Source organism: Balaenoptera musculus, chromosome 13 (genome assembly GCF_009873245.2).
Source record: "Balaenoptera musculus isolate JJ_BM4_2016_0621 chromosome 13, mBalMus1.pri.v3, whole genome shotgun sequence".
NCBI lineage: Eukaryota > Metazoa > Chordata > Mammalia > Artiodactyla > Balaenopteridae > Balaenoptera > Balaenoptera musculus.
This window is the reverse complement of record NC_045797.1, coordinates 7,820,753-7,840,216: the sequence shown is the minus strand read 5'-3', so window position 1 is coordinate 7,840,216 and position 19,464 is coordinate 7,820,753. Positions and strand designations below refer to the sequence as shown.

General features: G+C 35.5%; 1 protein-coding gene across 9 annotated transcripts in view; it reads right to left on the bottom strand.

Moving 5' to 3' along the window:
* Positions 1-19,464, bottom strand: part of TSGA10 (testis specific 10) — a 109,309-nt gene that overhangs the window by 58,339 nt on the left and 31,506 nt on the right. For all 9 annotated transcript variants that reach the window (XR_005022467.1, XM_036873722.1, XM_036873720.1 and 6 more), the window contains 4 exons: positions 19,261-19,416; positions 13,324-13,494; positions 13,157-13,234; positions 12,062-12,213 (listed from right to left, as the gene is read on the bottom strand). Coding sequence is in view for 8 of the 9 variants with exons in the window: in XM_036873722.1 (XP_036729617.1) it covers positions 12,062-12,213; positions 13,157-13,234; positions 13,324-13,494; positions 19,261-19,416 (557 nt within the window). In the remaining variant the exon portion in view is untranslated. The remainder of the gene's footprint in view (positions 1-12,061; positions 12,214-13,156; positions 13,235-13,323; positions 13,495-19,260; positions 19,417-19,464) is intronic.

Here is a 19,464-nt window from a genome sequence, read left to right as displayed (position 1 = left end):
TTATGGTTACCAAAGGGGAAAGAGGAGTGGGAGAAAGGATAAATTAGGAGGTTGGGATTAACATATACACGCTACTATGTATAAAATAGATAACCAACAAGGATGTACTGTATAGCACAGGGTACTATACTCAATATTTTGTAATAACCTATAAGGGAAAAGAATCTGAAAAGGAATATATATATGTATATGTATATAACTGAATCACTGTGCTTTACACCTGAAACTAACACAATACTGTAAATCAACTCCATTAAAAAATTCTTTAGGGGCTTCCCTGTTGGCGCAGTGGGTGAGAATCTGCCTGCCAATGCAGGGGACACGGGTTCGAGCCCTGGTCTGGGAAGATCCCACATGCCGCGGAGCAACTAGGCCCGCGAGCCACAACTACTGAGCCTGCGCGTCTGGAGCCTGTGCTCCACAATGGGAGAGGCCGTGACACTGAGAGGCCTGCACACCGCGATGAAGAGTGGCCCCCACCTGCCACAACTAGAGAAAGCCCTTGCACAGAAATGAAGACCCAACACAGCCAAAAATAAATATAATAATAATTTTTTTAAAAAAAACTGTTTATAAGTGTAGTAAAAATGTGTTTATTAAAAAAAAAAAAAAGATATGTTTAGGAGTTGCTTTTACCAAAGCCCAAAGGGGCTTTGGTTAAGCTATCTAACATGGTTTTTATCAAACGCCTATTTCGGGGCTTAAAACCAACCCTCTGTGCAGCCTTAGTAGGAGGTGTTAAAAATCAGGGTTCTGTCATGGGGTGCGATTCCCCTGATTTCTCTGTATGGTCTTATTCTCAAAACAAATTACTATTTGGTTCTCAAGTTGCACTCTCCATTAGAGCTCAGATGTATACACTTTTGTCCATTTCTAAGGGAGACACTCATTCAGAGACACTCAAAATAATGCTTTTACAGATAGTTGGTTATAATCAAGTAGACTCTCCAGAGAAACTCAAACCAGTGAAATAGAAAACTCTACAGATGACAGCACTGATAAACCAAGCTGTAATGTATGGTGATAGTTTTTTATAGTTTCCACTCAGCATTTTAACAAATAATATTACAAGCAACAGTTTGATTAGCAGAGGTTGAAATTCATGCTTTGTTACCTCAGAATGACTCTTAAGACTTAAAATTCAAGATGAGAAATCTGCACTTATTATAAACCTCACTGCACAGAACAGAATGCTTCCTTCACAAAATGACATAATCAGAACCAAATCATAGATTTTTAAAGCAATTTTGGAAAATGTCTTGTCAGGTGATTTGTCTGGCCAGAAATCAGATAGTGAAGGTTCTCAGTATGACATTAATATGGGATCTGACATACAGTTGCCATCTCCAGCTCAGAGTCCTAGAATAGATTTCGGTTGTTTCCAAATTTGGGCAATTATGGCTAAAGCTGCTATAAACACTGCATGTAGGTTTTTGTGTGGACATACATTTTCAACTCCTTTGGATAAATACCAACAAGCATGATTGCTGGATTATATGATAAGAGTATGTTTAGTTTTGTATGAAACTGCCAAGCAAAGTGACTGTACCATTTTGAATTCCCACCAGCAATGAATAAGAATTCCTGTTGAGGGCTTCCCTGGTGGCGCAGTGGTTGAGAATCTGCCTGCTAATGCAGGGGACACGGGTTCGAGCCCTGGTCTGGGAAGATCCCACATGCCGCAGGGCGACTAGGCCCGTGAGCCACAACTACTGAGCCTGCGCGTCTGGAGCCTGTGCTCCGCAACGGGAGAAGCCGCGATAGTGAGAGGCCCGCGCACCGCGATGAAGAGTGGCCCCCGCTCGCCGCAACTAGAGGAAGCCCTCGCACAGAAACGAAGACCCAACACAGCCATAAATAAATAAATAAATAAATAAATAAAATTTAAAGAATTCCTGTTGACCCACATCCTCACCAGCATTTGTTGTGTTTCCGATTTTAGCCATTCTAATAGATATGTATTGGTATCTCATTGTTGTTTTTAATTTGCATTTCCAGATGACATATGATGTGGCACATCTTTTTATATGCTTATTTGCCATCTGTATAACTTCTTTGGTGAGATGTCTGTAAAGGTCTTTGGCCCATTTTTTAAGTGGGTTATTTCTTATTGTTGAGTTTTTTAAAAGTTCTTTGTATATTTTAGAAAACCTATCTATCTATCTATCTATTCTTAAGGTACAGTTGATGTACAATATTATATAAGTTTCATGTGTATAACATAGTGATTCACAATTTTTAAAGGTTATATGCCATTTATAGTCTGATTTATTTCACTCAGCATAATACCCTCCACGTCCATCCATGTTGTTACAAAGGGCAAAATGGCAAAATTTCATACATTGTATATTCATATTCATGAATATATATATGTATATATTCCCATACATATATATATACACACACACATATATATACCACATCTTCTTTATCTATTCACCTGTTGATGGACACTTAGGTTTTCTCCATATCTTGGCAACTGTAAATAATGATTCTATGAACACTGGGCTGCATGTATCTTTTCAAATTAGTATTTTCATTTTCTTCAGATAAATACCCGGGAGTGGAATTGCTGGGTCATATGGTAGTTCTATTTTTATCAATAGTTTTTTGAGAAGCCTCTATACTGTTTTCCATAGTGGCTGCATCAATTTCCATTTCCAGTGCACGAGGGTTCCCTTTTCTCCACATCCTCCCCAACATTTGTTATTTGTGGTCTTTTGGATGATGACCATTCTGACAGGTATGAGCTGATATCTCATTGTGGTTTTAATTTGCATTTCTCTGATGATTAGTGATGTTGAGCATCTTTTCATGTGCCTGTTAGCCATCTATATGTCTTCTTTGGGAAAATGTCTATTCAGTTCTTCTGACCATTTTTAAATTGAGTTGTCTTTTTAAAATTGAGTTGTGGATAGCAGTTCTTTATCAGAGGTGTCTTTTGCAAATACTTTCTTCCAGTCTCTGGCTTATCTTCTCATCTACTTGACATTGTGTTGTGTGGAGTAGAAGTCTTTAATTTTAATGAAGTACAGTTTATCAATTATTTATTTCATGGATTGTGCTTAAGGGTTGTATCTAAAAAGTAATCACCATACCCAAGGTCATCTACATTTTCTCCTATGTTATCTTCTAGAGGTTTCATAGTTTTGCATTTTACATTTAGGCTTATGATTCATTTTGTGTTAATATGAAAGGTGTAATGTCTCTGTCTAGATTCTTTGTTTTTGTGTGTGTGGGTGGGGTTTTGTTTGTTTCAGGGTTTTTTTTTTTTTTTTTTGGTTTTTTGGTTTTGTTTTGTTTTTTTGCACGTGGATGTCCAGTTTTTCCAGTACCATTTGTTGAAAAGACTGTCTTTGCTCTATTGTATTGCCTTTGCCTTTATCAAAGATCACTTGACTATATTTATCTGGATCTATTTCTGGGCTCTCTATTCTGTTCCATTGGTCTGTCTGTTCTTTTGCCAATACCACACTGTCTTGATTACTGTAGCCTTATAGTAAGTCTTAAGTCAGGTAGTGTCAGTACTCCAATTGTGTTTCTTCAGTATCTTTTAATTCTTTACCTCTCCATATAAACTGTAGAATCCATTTGTTAATATACACAAAATAATTTGCTGCAATTTTGATCAGAATTGCACTGAATCTGTAGACCAAGCTGGGAAGAGCTGACATCTTGACAATATTGAGTTTTCCTTTCCATGAACATGGAATATCTCTTCATTTATTTAGTTCTTCTTTGATTTCATTCACCAGTTTTGTAGTTTTCCTCATATAAATTTTACACAAAGTTTATTAGATTTAACTTAAGTATTTCTTTTGGAGGGGGTGCTCACATAAATGTGTTTTTAATTTCAAATTCCACTTCTTCATTGCTAGTAAATAGGGAAGCAACTGACTTTGTATATTAACCTTGTATCCTGCAACCTTGTTATAAATGTTTATTAGTTCCAGATTTTTTTGTTGATTCTTTTGGATTTTCTAGGATATCATGTCATCTAGATTAGATTTTAATATTGAAATCTTTTTAGCTTCAAATATCCAAATTCAACCAAACCAGTTTTGGAATCACTGGACATGGAGACCCAAACTAACTTTTTATTAACAGATAGCTCTATCGATCATTCAACTCCATGGGATATTCTAACTTCTTGGGCCTAGAGATGTTTGATGCACAAATGCAGACACAGAGACCTTTTTTTTTTAATGATATGCTTCTAGGAAATATTCTGAAAACACTCCAGCTTTTTAGAAGTGTTGATTTATCTGACATAGAAATCCAAACAGAAGAACTTCTACTACTAAAATATACCTGTTTAGAAAGAAAAGTTCATGTAAGCAGTATAGAAACACAGAAAATGAGTATTGGTTTTGAAACCTGGGGATTTTTTTTTTTTTCACCAGCAATGAAACATAAACAGCAATAGATACATTTCTTTCTGGCTGGTTCAGCCTGAACACTATGGAACCTCAGTTTAGAGTTACAGAAACCTAAGCATGTGCTGAACTGTGCTCAGGACTTAACTTCTAATGAGTGGAGTTCACATGTAGGATAAACTTAAAATTTTTCTCATGAACTGACAAAATGGATAACAGAGACAATGGTATTTTAACTATGCATAGGTTCATTATAATTCTTTGCCTTTTATACACATACATATGAAATCTATGATAAATGTGAGTGCGTTATAAAGACATTAACCTATTAAAATACACGGACAGCTGACTTCTCAGCAGAAATAATTTAAGTCAGAAGACAGTAGGATATCATCAAAGTGTTAAAATAAAAATAATTCCCAAACTGTAGAATTCTCTACCTAGCAAAAATATCCTTCAGTACAGTAAGGTTGCAACAGAGGTAGCGAGAAACACTCAGCTTTTGGATACATTTTGAAGACAAAATCAACTGGATTGGATATGGGTAAATGAAAGAGAAATCATGGATCACTTCAAGGTTTCAGTATGAATGGAGTTTCCATTGACTGAGATGAGAAGACTGAAAGAGCGGGTTTGTGTGCGTCAGAGGGCGAAGGGTGGAGAAACTCAGGTTTGGAAATGTTAATTTTGAGAGGCCTATTAGACATCCTAGTGAAGATGACAAGAAGGTGGTTGGACATTCAAGTTTACAGTTCAAGAGAGAAGTCCAGGCTACAGATATACATTTGAGAGTCAAGAGTAAATACATGGGGGCTTCCCTGGTGGCGCAGTGGTTGAGAATCTGCCTGCCAATGCAGGAGACACGGGTTCGAGCCCTGGTCTGGGAAGATCCCACATGCCGCGGAGCAACTAGGCCTGTGAGCCACAATTACTGAGCCTGCGCGTCTGGAGCCTGTGCTCTGCAACAAGAGAGGCCGCGATAGTGAGAGGCCCGCGCACCGCGATGAAGAGTGGCCCCCGCTCGCCGCAACTAGAGAAAGCCCTCGCACAGAAACGAAGACCCAACACAGCCAAAATAAATAAATAAATAAAAATTTAAAAAAAAAAAAAAAAAAAAAGAGTAAATACATGAAAGTGAATGAGATCACCTAGGGATGAGTATAGATATAAAAAAGAAGTAGTCTAAGGACTGAACTCAGGGACACTTCCAACATTTGGAGGTAAGGAGATGAGGAAGAACTATCAGGAAAGACTGAATAGGACAGCCAAAGAGATAAAAAGAAAATCAAATGAGCATGGTATCTCAGAAGCCAAATGAACAAAGTGTTTAAAGGAGCAGAGAAAGAGAACGTAAGTAATCAACTTTGTCAAATGTTGCCGACAGGTCAAATAAAATGAAGACTGATAACTGACCACTGGATTGAGCAACATGAAAGTAAATATTACCTTGAAAAGAAGTTTTGATAGGATGGTGAGGGAGAAAGGCAGATTATAGTAGGTTCAAGAGAAAACAAGAAGTGAGACATCGGAGCCAGAAGTTCAGGCAACTCTTTCAGTGAAATTCCTGTAAATGAGACACAAGATTTAGTACAAATATAGGACATCTGAATAACGTGATTACAAATCTGATTACAAAGGGACAAATACAAAAACAATGCACCAACTATTTCAGAATTTATAATTTCTCAAGTATACACAGATCATTACCAAAAACTGACCATAAAAGTAGAGAACAACAAATTTCAGAAATTTTAAATCTAACAGTATGTTAACAAAACAATGTAATTAAGCAAGAAATCAATCATAAAGGGAAAATTCATTATGTTTTTTGGATATTTAAAATCACATTTATAAATAACCAATGGATCAAATAAAAAGTCATAATGGAAATTAGAAAATATTTTATAAAGAAAGAAGTACATAACAAAACTTGTAGCTTACATTAAAAGACGTATTTTGAGGAGAATTTATGGCCTTAAATGTTTATATGAGAAAAAAGACTTAAAAGTAATAAATGTAAGCATCCATCTTAAGAAATTAAAAAATAGAAAATAAATTTAAAGAAAATAGAAGAAAGGAAATAATAAAGAACAGAAGTTAATTAACTAATAAGACAAACAATAGGGAAATTGGTCCTTTGAAAAGACTAATAACAGACTAGAAAAAGAGCAAATCACTACTGATTCTGTGGACAGTAAAATGTTGATAGAATATTGTATACAACATTATTCTAAAAATGTTTTAAAATTTAGGGAAAATGGACCAATGCCACAAAAATATATATATTGAAAAGCATAAGAAGAAATTTCTGATTGTCCTTTTCCATTAAACAAATAAAAGCTTCCCTCAAAGAAAAATTGAGACCTAATTGGCTTCACTGGGAAGTAATAAATTATTCCAGATAATGAAAGAAGACAAAATGAATTGGAAAGATTTTTATAAAGTTTATATTACCTTGATACCAAAATCTGATTTAAAAAACCCCAAGACTGGCAAATAATTAGCCAATCTCATTTATAAAAATAGAGTTAAAAAATATTTTAAACAAAGTATTAGTTAACTGAGACCAGAAATTTATAAAAAGTATAATATACCCTGACCAATTTGATGAAGCACATCCATTCCTGAAAAAACACTCTCAGTAATCCACAAATAGAAGGAAACCTCTTCATTCTGATAGAAAACATCTGGGAAAAACATGTAGCTAACATCATACTAACTACTGAGAGTCAGAATGCTTCCCCTAATATGTGGAACAAGACAAGGATGTCCACTTCACCGATTCCATTCAACAAATCACTGGATGTTCTAGCCAGTGCAATGAGTCAAGAAAAATAAAGGGGGAAAAAAGCATGCAGATTGAACAAGTAAAAAGGTCTTTATTTGCAGATGATCTAATTATCTATGCAGAAAATTGAATGGAATCTATAAAAAGGCTACTAGAACTAAAAGGTATATTTAGCACGGTTGTAGAATACTGGATAAACAAATAAAAATAAATTGCAGGACTTTTGGCTTTAGCCCTGACATGTAAAGAGCTTAGGAGCCATCATTCCCACTGTTATAGGGGAAATAAAAAGAAAGATGAATAAGCTGAGAATCAAAGACTTTTCATGGACGTATCAGAGTAGTGAGTTGCAAGACAAATCACCACCCCAAAAACTGAAAAGTATGGCAAATTAGGAGACTTACAACTGAGATCTGCTTATCTAAAGCAGAAGTCACTGGAATTATAATTGGTTAAGAACATTTAAACAATAAACACCTCATCAAAGACATACAGATGGCAAATAGCAATATGAAAAGATGTTCCACATTACTTGTCATTAGAGAACTGCAAATTAAAACAATGAGATATCACTACACACTTATAATGGCTAAAATACAAAAATCTGACAATACCAAATGCCAACAAGGATGTGGAGCAACAGAAAGTCTCCTTCACTGCTGATGGGAATGCAAAATTTTACAGTCACTTTGGAAGAGAATTTGGCAGTTTCTTACAAAGCTAAATAAGTTTTTCTATATATGATTCAGCAATTGTGCTCCTAGGTATTTCCTGAACTGATCTGAAAACTTCTGTCCACACAAAAACCTGCACATGAAAGTTTATAGCAGCTTTATTCACAACTGCCAAAAACTGGAAGCAACTGAGATGACCTTCAATAGGTGCATGGGTAAACACAATGTGGTACATACATATGATAGAATATTATTCAATGGGAAGAAATGAGGTATCAAGGTATGAAAAGACATGGATGAACCTTAAATGCACATTACTAAGTGAAAGAAGCCAGTCTGAAAAGGCTATGTGCTGTATGATTTCAATTATATGACATTCTGGATAAGGCAAACATTACCTCAGCCAAGTGACCAAAGTCAAAATCAACAGTAATGAATCATATCAATAAGATGTACTCATGACACCCTGGGTATCTGTGTATACTAAAATGGCACTTTAATTCTGTGATCTTTCTCTCAAAAACATTACCCAACCTAATCATGAGAAAACCATCAGACAAACCCCAACTGAGAGATACTCTACAAAATACCTGATCAGTACTCCTCAAAACTGTCAAGGTCATCAAAAACAAGGAAAGTCTGAGACTGCCAAGAGAAGCCTAAGGAGACATGACAACTAAATGTAATGTGGTATCCTGGATGGGATCCTGGAACAGAAAAAGGACATTAGGGAAAAACTAAGGAAATCTGAATAAATTACAGACTTTAGTTAATTATAGTGTATCAATGTTGAGTCATTAATTTTAACAAATGTACCATACTAAGGTAAGATGTTATTAACAGAGGAAATTGGGTGTGAGGTATGTAGGAACTTTTCACTATCTTCACAATTTTTCTGTAAATCTAAAACTGTTATATAATACAAAGTTTATTTTTTAAAAACAATCGTATTGCTATTTTCGTATACAAGCAATAAACAATCAGAAAGTAAAATTCTAAAATTCCACTTACAACAGAATCAAAAAATGGAAAATACTTAGGGATAAATCTTACAAAAGAAATGAGAGATCTATATGTATAAAACATTGCAGAGGGAAATTAAAGACCTAAATAAAGAAATGGAAAGTGTTCATGAGTGGGAGTTTTTCCCCAATTCCAATCAAATCCCCAAGCAGGCTTTTGTGTTTATACTATGAAGCTAATTCTAAAATTAAAATAAAATGCAAAGGAACCAGAACAGCCAAAATAACTTTGAGAAAGAACAAAGTTGGAGGACTAACATTACCTAATTTGAGGATTTAAAAAAAAAAAAGACATCAGGAATGTTGTATTGGCATCAAGATATATATAGATCCACCAAACAAAATAGATGATCAAGAAACAGACTTACACATATATGGACAACTGACTTACTACAAAGGTACAAAACAATTCAGTGTAGACAAGTAAGGGAAGTTTTTCAACAAATGGTGCTGGAACAATTGGATATCCATATGCAAAAAAACTGAATTTTGAGCTACACCTTGTATTATATACAAAAATTAACTTGCATAGATTTAAATTTAAGAACTGAAACTATAAAACTGCTAGAAGAAAACACAGGAGAAAAATCTCATCTTAGGCTTGACAACAATTTCTTTAAAAGAACACAAAAGTTGGATATAAATTTTTAAAAATCAGTAAGTTTTACTTAATCAAAAATCAAAAACATTTCCTCTTTAAAAGACACTTAAGAAAATAAAAAGGCAGGCCATAGACTGGGAAAAAAATATTTGCCAAACATATATGTACCTAACAAAGGACTTTCATCTAGAATATAGAGAGGATTTTTATGACTTAATACTATAAAAAACTCAATAAAAGTGTGCAAAAGTTTGGAACAGACACTGAAGAAGATATATGTATGGCACATAAGGACATGAACAGATGCTCAAAATTACTAGTTATTAGAGAAGGCAAATCAAAACCATAATACATACCTATTAGGATGGCTAAAACTATAAAGATACTGCATACCAAGTGTTGGTGAGGATATGTAACAACTGGCACTCATACACTGCTGGTGCAAATGTAAAATAAAATAATACAACCACTCTGGAAAACAGTTTAATGGTTTCTTCAAAAGTTAAACATATATCCATCATAAGACTCAGTCTTAGGTATTTACCCAAGAGAAATAAAAGCATATGTCCATACAAAGACCCATATAAGAATACTCATAGCAGTTTTATTTGTTATAGTCCTAAACTGGAAGCAACTGAAATATTTACGTGGTATATTCATACAATGGAATACTACTCAGCAATAAAAAGGAATAAGCTATTGATTATATGTGACAACATGGATAAATCTCAGAATAATGATGCTGAGTGAAAGTAGCCCAACAAAAGAATATATACTGTATGATTTCACTTATATAACATTTTAGAAAATCCAAACAAATCTCTATGACAGAAGCCAAATCAGTGGTTGCCTGGGGAGGGCAGGGTAGGGGAGAGGTTAGAGGAGTATGAGAAGACTTTGTGGAGTGATGGATAGGGCCACTATCTTGAGGGTGGTGATGGTTTTACAGGTACATACACATGTCAAAACTTACCACACTGAACACTTTAAATATGTGTAGTTTACTGTACATATATCAATTAAACTTGAATAATACTGTTAAAAGAAAACAACTGTACACAAAAAACCTCTAAAGTATTGTACATTTATCTGTTAGAATATTTTAATAAACCACGATAATGCTTTCAAAGAATTTCTAATGACATGTGTAAATGCTTATGGTATACAATTAAGTGAAATTGGCCAAATATATAACTTAATATAGGATGATATCAATTACATAGAAAGCTTTTATACACACAGACAGATCTATTTCTGGTTAGAAAAATGATCTATATTAATAATAGTTTTCCCTGGGTTATGGAATCATGGATGATTTAAATTTCCTGTATGCTTTTCTCTATTTTCCAAAGTTTTCTTTGTTGTCCTTCTTATTTTATTATTATTTTTACTTTACCTGAGTTTGCAATATCCTTTTAAGCAGGAAAGTAAAAAATAAATGAAGGGAAAAAATTTAAGTGACTCTCTGTCCTGACAAGTGATTCCAATATATGTACCACAGACCCGTGAAAGACCAAAGAGGGGATTCTGGGAATTCACATGTGAACCAAGTATTATCTGTAGATTTAATAATATACTTCATACTCATATGAACTATTATATTTCATATGTTCATAGATGCACTGAAATTCAACCTTACTGAATCTGTAGAATGTCTATTTCTCACATAAATAGATACTACAAGTAAAACACTAACATGGAGGTCTTCAAAAACTTATTCCCCTACGTCATTGCCTGTAGGTTGCTTCAATTGGAATATCTTCTGCTACCTTTCTGCAATATGTAGAAAGTGCTAAGCACAGTACATGGCATTCAGTTAATAGAAGTTCTATTACATGTTCCTATTTCTCTCCTATGGCTTTTATTACATGCTAAACTACCCCTTTCCTAAGCTACTATCAAACCGGTGCTTTGTGCTTTCTTATATCGTTCAGATCCCAGAACATAACTAAAGTTATAAGGTAAATTAAACAGTGAGGGCTTCCCTGGTGGTGCAGTGGTTAGGAATCCACCTGCCAATGCAAGGGACATGGGTTCGAGCCCTGGTCTGGGAAGATCCCACATGCCGCAGAGCAACTAAGCCTGTGCCCCACGACTACTGAGCCCATGCGCCACAACTACTGAAGCCCGCACGCCCTAGAGCCCATGCTCCACGACAAGAGAAGCCACCGCAATGAGAAGCCCACGCACCGCAACGAAGAGTAGCTCCCGCTCACTGCAACTAGAGAAAGCCTGCGTGCAGCAACGAAGACCCAATGCAGCCAAAAATAAATAAATAAAATAAAAACCAAAAATAAATTAAACAGTGAAATACCAAAGTCAGATATGCTCTTTACACAGAAGGGCTTTGTAAAAGCTACTTCAGCTAAACATTGAGGCTTTCTGCAAATATAAGATTAGTTAAGTGTGGCATTCCCAGTCTGAGACTGACCTTCAAGAAACCACTTAATGTCTGCTAAGGTGTCTACGACTGCTTCATAATAATCCTCTCAGAAAATAAAGTCAACAAATAACTTAATTATCACTATAAAATACACTACAAAAAGCAGAGCTATTATTTATAGTTAAACTATTAGTTGTTTAATGGTAATTGAGTTTACCTCAAAGAATTATTCTCTGCTTTTTGTCTGCCAAGTTCACTTTCAGTATCCATTGCCTTTCTTGCTAGTGATTTCATTTCTTTTTCCACAGTGGTTATGGTTTCCTTCATCAAAGTCATATTTGACATTTGCTCCATACGTTCATCATCGAGCTATACAAGCAGAATGACAAAGTTACTGCCATCACTAAAAACGTTTCAGTAATCTTCCTAAAGAGACATCCTCTCTTTGTACAAACCGGTATATAAGATTCACACAATGAGATGATCAGATTAGACTTGAACGGTGCAGGAGGCTGTATGGACAAGGCGACCGTGGAACAGGAACTCAGACAAGCCACTGCACAGCTTTTCCATAAAGACTATCACAGTATACGCATCTATATTTTCAGTCTGGTTCAGCTGGACTATAGCACACACAGCTTATTTGCAAAAGGATTTCTTATTTGTTGCTCAGCATTAACAAATTACATATATAAAGTGGGATTATGACAAATAATGTTTTTCTCCTGTCTCCTGCTTTTTAAAAAACTCATTATAACAACATAAAACAGATGAATTCAGAAATATAATCAATTAAATTTGGTTAACAGAAAGTTGAATTCCCTTAATTCTGTTCATATAGTCAAAACATTTCAAATATATATTCATAGCATCTCAAATCCTTGATTAGTAAAAAGGTGATGCTTCACAGTTAAATTCAGTTTAAATACATTTCATTAATTGCTATTTTATTATAATTTTCTCTACCCTAGCTACTCTTTAGGTAGAATAAGCCAGTTTTTCTATCCCTGGCAATGTTATCGTTAATGGAACAGGGAGATGAAAAAGTTGCTAAAATCCCTTAGAATGCATCCCTAATGGTTTTTTTAAAAGAACACACTTTGCAACCTAGCACAAAAAAGGACTTAACTCACATTTTTTAGAAGGAAATAAATAATGAAAAAGTGACTATTTACACCATACATACTACTATAAATATCTTAGGATTACAAACACTATCATAAAAAACCAACTTCTCTGAACACAGAAAAAGGGGAAAAGGGGAAACCACTGAGAGTTTATAGCCGAAAGTGGAAAAGTGCTTTTTCTTTACGTTATGAACTGTACACTCCAGCTCCTCTATCCTTTGTTCCAAGTGAGCCTTCTCATTAAACGCTGTCTCTTGGGCAATCTGTTTAAAAAACAAAAACAAAACAGAGCGCTTTCAATGTCACTGCATTGTGTCTCACAAATGCTCGTATAGATAAAATTCTTTCAAACCTTTAGCCTTTCCCTTAGACTATCTCGTTCTGTGGTCATTCTTCGTAAATCAGTGAAGGCCACATCTCTCTCAGTCTCCACCCGCCGGAGGATGGCATGTGCTGTTGTTGATTTAGGAGATTTACAGCTTTTCATCATTTCTCGTCGAAGTCGGGCAATTTCTTCCTGTGCCTATTATTTAAATACACAGATAGACTTTTATTTAACAAGCTTTAGAACAGAAATAAATACAGCTATCTTATATCCAGCCAGTTAAAATGCAAATCTATATTAATATGCATATGGCAGGATAATGGTATAATTCTTTAATGAGTTTACACAAATAAATGCAAATGATGCCCCCATATGTAAGTGAATGTCTACAAATAGAAGCTTGGTTTACAATATCTTTGCCAAAAATTAAAAAAAAATTAATTTGGAAGCAGTCAATGAAAGAGACAGTGTTTCACTAAGAAATATATATGGTACTCCATCCATTTTTTTTTTTTAGACTTTTTTTTTTTAACATCTTTATTGGAGTATAATTGCTTTACAATGTTGTGTCAGTTTCTGCTGTATAACAAAGTGAATCAGCTATATGTATACATATATCCCCATATCCCCTCCCTCTTGCGTCTCCCTCCCACCCTCCCTATCCCACCCTTCTAGGTGGTCACAAAGCACCAAGCTGATCTCCCTGTGCTATGCGGCTGCTTCCCACTAGCTATCTATTTTACATTTTAGTGTATATATGTCCATGCCACTCTCTCACTTCATCCCAGCTTACCCTTCTGCCTCCCCATGTCCTCAAGTCCATTCTCTATGTCTGCATCTTTATTCTTGTCCTGCCCCTAGGTTCTTCAGAACCATTTTTTTTTTAGATTCCATATATATGTGTTAGCGTACGGTATTTGTTTTTCTCTTTCTAACTTACTTCACTCTGTATGACAGACTCTAGGTCCATCCACCTCACTACAAATAACTCAATTTCATTTCTTTCTATGGCTGAGTAACATTCCATTGTATATATGTGCCACGTCTTCTTTATCCATTCACCTGTCAATGGACACTTAAGATTGCTTCCATGTCCTGGCTATCGTAAATAGTGCTGCAATGAACCATGCCTCTTTTTGAATTATGGTTTTCTCAGTAGTGGGATTGCTGGGTCATATGGTAGTTCTACTTTTAGTTTTTTAAGGAACCTCCATACTGTTCTCCATAGTGGCTATATCAATTTACATTCCCACCAACAGTGCAAGAGGGTTTCCTTTTCTCCACACCCTCTCCAGCATTTATTGTTTGTACATTTTTTGATGATGGCCATTCTGACTGGTGTGAGGAGATACCTCATTGTAGTTTTGATTTGCATTTCTCAAATGATTAGTGATGTTGAGCATCCTTTCATGTGTTTGTTGGCAATCTGTATATCTTCTTTGGAGAAATGTCTATTTAGGTCTTCTGCCCATTTTTGGATTGGGTTGTTTGTTTTTTTTTGATATTGAGCTGCATGAGTTGCTTGTATATTTTGGAGATTAATCCTTTGTCAGCTGCTTCGTTTGCAAATATTCTCTCCCATTCTGAGAGTTGTCTTTTCGTCTTGTTTATGGTTTCCTTTGCTGTGCAAAACCTTCATTAGGTGCCATTTGCTTACTTTTATTTTATTTCCATTTCTCTAGGATGTGGGTCAAAAAGGATCTTGCTGTGATTTATGTCATAGAGTGTTCTGCCTATGTTTTCCTCTAAGAGTATTATAATGTCTCGAGTTACATTTAGGCCTTTAATCCATTTTGAGTTTATTTTTGTGTACAGTTTCAGGAATTGTTCTAATTTCATTCTTTTACATGTAGCTGTCCAGTTTTCCCAGCACCACTTATTGAAGAGGCAGTCTTTTCTCCACTGTATAGTCTTGTCTCCTTTATCAAAGATAAGGTGACCATATGTGCATGGGTTTATCTCTGGGCTTTCTATCCTGTTCCATTGATCTATATTTCTGTTTTGTGCCAGTACCATACTGTCTTGATTACTGTAGCTTTGTAGTATAGTCTGAAGTCTGGGAGCCTGATTCCTCCAGCTCCGTTTTTCTTTCTCAAGATTGCTTTAGCTATTGTCTTTTGTGTTTCCATACAAATTGTGAAATTTTTTGTTCTAGTTCTGTGAAAAATGCCATTGGTAGTTTGATAGGGATTGCACCAAATCTGTAGATTGCTTTGGGTAGTACAGTCATTTTCACAATGCTGATTCTTCCAATCCAAGAACATGGTATATCTCTCCATCTATTTGTATCATCTTTAATTTCTTTCATTAGTGTCTTATAGTTTTCTGCATACAGGTCTTTTGTCTCCTTAGGTAGGTTTATTCCTAGGTATTTTATCTTTTTGTTGCAATGGTAAATGGGAGTGTTTCCTTAATTTCTCTTTCAGATTTTTCATCTTTAATTTCTTTCATTAGTGTCTTATAGTTTTCTGCATACAGGTCTTTTGTCTCCTTAGGTAGGTTTATTCCTAGGTATTTTATCTTTTTGTTGCAATGGTAAATGGGAGTGTTTCCTTAATTTCTCTTTCAGATTTTTCATCATTAGTGTATAGGAATGCAAGAGATTTCTGTGTATTAATTGTGTATCCTGCTACTTTACCAAATTCATTGATTAGCTCTAGTAGTTTTCTGGTAGCATCTTTAGGATTCTCTACGTTTAGTATCATGTCATCTGCAAACAGTGACAGTTTTACTTCTTCTTTTCCAATTTGGATTCCTTTTATTTCTTTTTCTTCTCTGACTGCCGTGGCTAAAACTTCCAAAACTATGTTGAAAAATAGTGGTGGGGGTGGGCAACCTTGTCTTGTTCCTGATCTGAGAGGAAATGGTTTCAGTTTTTCACCACTGAGAACGATGTTGGCTGTGGGTTTACTCCATCCATTTTGTGATAAATTTGAATTCAGCACAATTCAGGTAGAATACTGGTTTAAAAAATATCATAGTGTTCCAGTCTTTCTGTCCAAAATGCATATGCCATTTCCATGTCCTGGCTACTTTTACCCTGACAGAAAGGCCCATCAATCCTTACTGACAACCCAACAAACTCTTTACACACTTGTTCAACAACCATCCTCAGGTTCCAAATCTATTCCATATCTACAGATGATTTCATATCCTACTTTTTGAATCCTACTTTTGTTTCACAACCTACTTTTTTTTTGAATACCACCCTCTCCACTGGCTCTTTCTCTGCTTCTTCAACCATGCACATGACTCCCATATCTTGAAAAACTGTCACTAAATCCTGCTGCCCCATTTACCATCAAATGTCTCTTTTTCCTTTGACAGGCTTTTTTTTTTTTTAAGTGCCATGGATTGTACATCTTGCTTGTTCCTTACCTCCCACTCTCTCTCCCCAATCTAACCTGGCTCCCACACCCACCACTCTGCAGAATTTAATGTAATGACCTCACCAAATCTAATGGCCTCTTCTCAGTTCCTGTTCTTGATATTTCGGCAACACTTGCCATTGCCTTCAACACTCTCCTTGAGATTCCTTCCTTCCTTGGGCGTATAACACTGTTCTGCCTTAGATTCCTGTCTTCTTTATCTCTTTCAAAGGTTCCTCTACCAATTGAATAAAACTTCCCAAGATTCCATCTTGACTTCTCTGTTCCTCTATTTATAGCTTTCTCATTCAGAAACTTCATCCATTCTGAAGGCTCAAAACAAATGACTTCTCAATCTACATACTCAGCTCTTGCCTCTCTCCCCACTCCAGTCCCACATTTCTTACTGCCTGATGGCAGTTACTACCTGATGTACCACCATCATCTTACTCTATCTCTCTGAAACCAAACACATCTTTTCCCTCAAATCACTGATGACTTTCCTGTTTCTTTTTCTATTACCACAATTCTTCAGTCATTCAAAACAGAACTTCAGTGATCTCCATTTGTCCCTCCTTTGTGCTAAAATCAAATCTTGTTAAGTCTTCCTTTTCAGTGTCTTTTGCATCTGTCCCTATATTTATTTCCACTGATAGCACCCTAGATTAGTCCCTTAATGCTTCATGCATGGACTACTGTTAACAGCCTTCTAAAGAGTCCATGGGGACTTCCCTGGTGGTGCAGTGGTTAAGAATCCGCCTGCCAATGCAGGCGACACGGGTTTGAGCCCTGGTCCGGGAAGATCCCACATGCCGCAGAGCAACTAAGCCCGTGGACCACAACTACTGAGCCTGCATGCCACAAGTACTGAAGCCCGCGTGCCTAGAGCCCGTGCTCAGCAACAAGAGAAGCCACAGCAATGAGAAGCCTGCACACTGCAATGAAGAGTAGCTCCTGCTCACCGCAACTAGAGAAAACCCATGCTCAGCAACAAAGACCCAATGCAGCCAAAAATATAAACAAATAAATTAATTAATTAAAAAAAAAAAGAGTCTATGGTTTCGGAAACCCCTCCTCCAATTCTCCTGAAGGAGAAATTGTTATATAAGATGATAACATAGAAAGATTACATAGAGATAATAAAGAATTGTTACCAGATTAAAATTGTAAAAATGTAGCTTTTATCATATTTCTTCCACTTTAAAAAAAAAACAAACAGAATGTCCATTGCTTATAAGAAAGCAAAGTATAAACCTCCTATAGGGCCCACTGAACAGCTTCTACCATGTAGTCTAGAAATTGGCAAACTATATATAGTTCACAGGCCAAATCCAGCCTGCTTCCTATTTTTGTAACTCTGTAAGCTGAAAATGTTTTTTATATTTTTAAATGGTTAAAAAAAATCAAAACAAGATGAATATTTCACAACAGGTAAAAAGAATATGAAACTCAAATTTCAGTGTTCATAAATAAATTATACTGGAACACAGCCAAACTCATTCATTTGTATATTATCTATAGCTGCTTTCACACTACAACAATAGAGTTGAATAGCTGTGTCAGAAGTCACATGGCCTGCAAAGCCCAAGCTATTTCTTATCTGGGCCTTTACAGAAAATGTTTTCAGACTCCTGCTCTAGTCTAGTCTACCTCTCAAGCCCTTACTCCACTGACATATACTTTTATTCTAGTCATAAACTGATCCATTTATGTACTGACTTTCCCACCTTTATCCTTTGCTTCATACCATTCCTTTAGTCTGGAATGTTCTTTCTTACCCCTTTCAAGATAAAAGAAACCCCATTCATCCTTCAGGACTCAAACTCCACATCGTCTAGCAAAGATCTTGATAACCATAACTAAAAGTACTCACCTCTTTTATTTCTTACAATATCTTCTAGACTACTTACGCTAAAGTAACAAAAAGTAAATACAAGACAATATATTTTATCTCCCCAACTAGATTGCAAACATAGAAAACAGTGTCTGGCTTATTTTTTCTATCTTTTAGAGTAGCAAGCCCAGAACCCTGCACTTAGTAGCTGTAATTCTTAATAAAATTTGATATTTTAAAAATAAATTATATTGGTGATATATGGGGTTTATTATTTGTTGAGTCAAGAAGCCATTTGATTAATAAGGGTTATATAATCTTAAGCTAAAAATAGAGATAAACTACAAACTGATTTTACTCTCTAAATTAAATTATACGGCAATTCCTAAAGTGATTGACGGTACATCAAAGTGATGTGTTTGTATTTTTTCACCCCCAAGTCCAAATTTTTTACCTTGAACTCACCACACCCTATCATTTAACACTTTCCCCATTTCTTATTCCAAAAATCAGACTATTTCTATGCATGTATATGAGCTTTTTCGGATATGGGGATAACGTGTGTGTGTGTGTGTGTGTGTGTGTGTACACATACACAAATTCATCACATTTCATTAAGAATATCATAAGAACAAAGGCAATTCCCAAATGTTAGATTAATTTGATTGACAGATTTAAGCATTCTCATAGAACTTAAAGAATTACCTATCTCTAGAATTGAATGTTAGTATTTACGTATTTTGTTCACTTATAAATGTTTACCTGCTCATACAGAAGAAAGGTCTTGTCTCTCTCAGATGTGAGAACCTTGACATTACCCTGAATTTCTGCCAAATGACGCTCATATTTTTCCAGCATGCATTTGAGTTCTTCACGGTCTCTTGTTGTCTTCAAAAGCTCTACATCACAGTTTGTACCCTACAATTATTACATAAGAAATCTGAATAAACAACAAGGTCCTTCTGT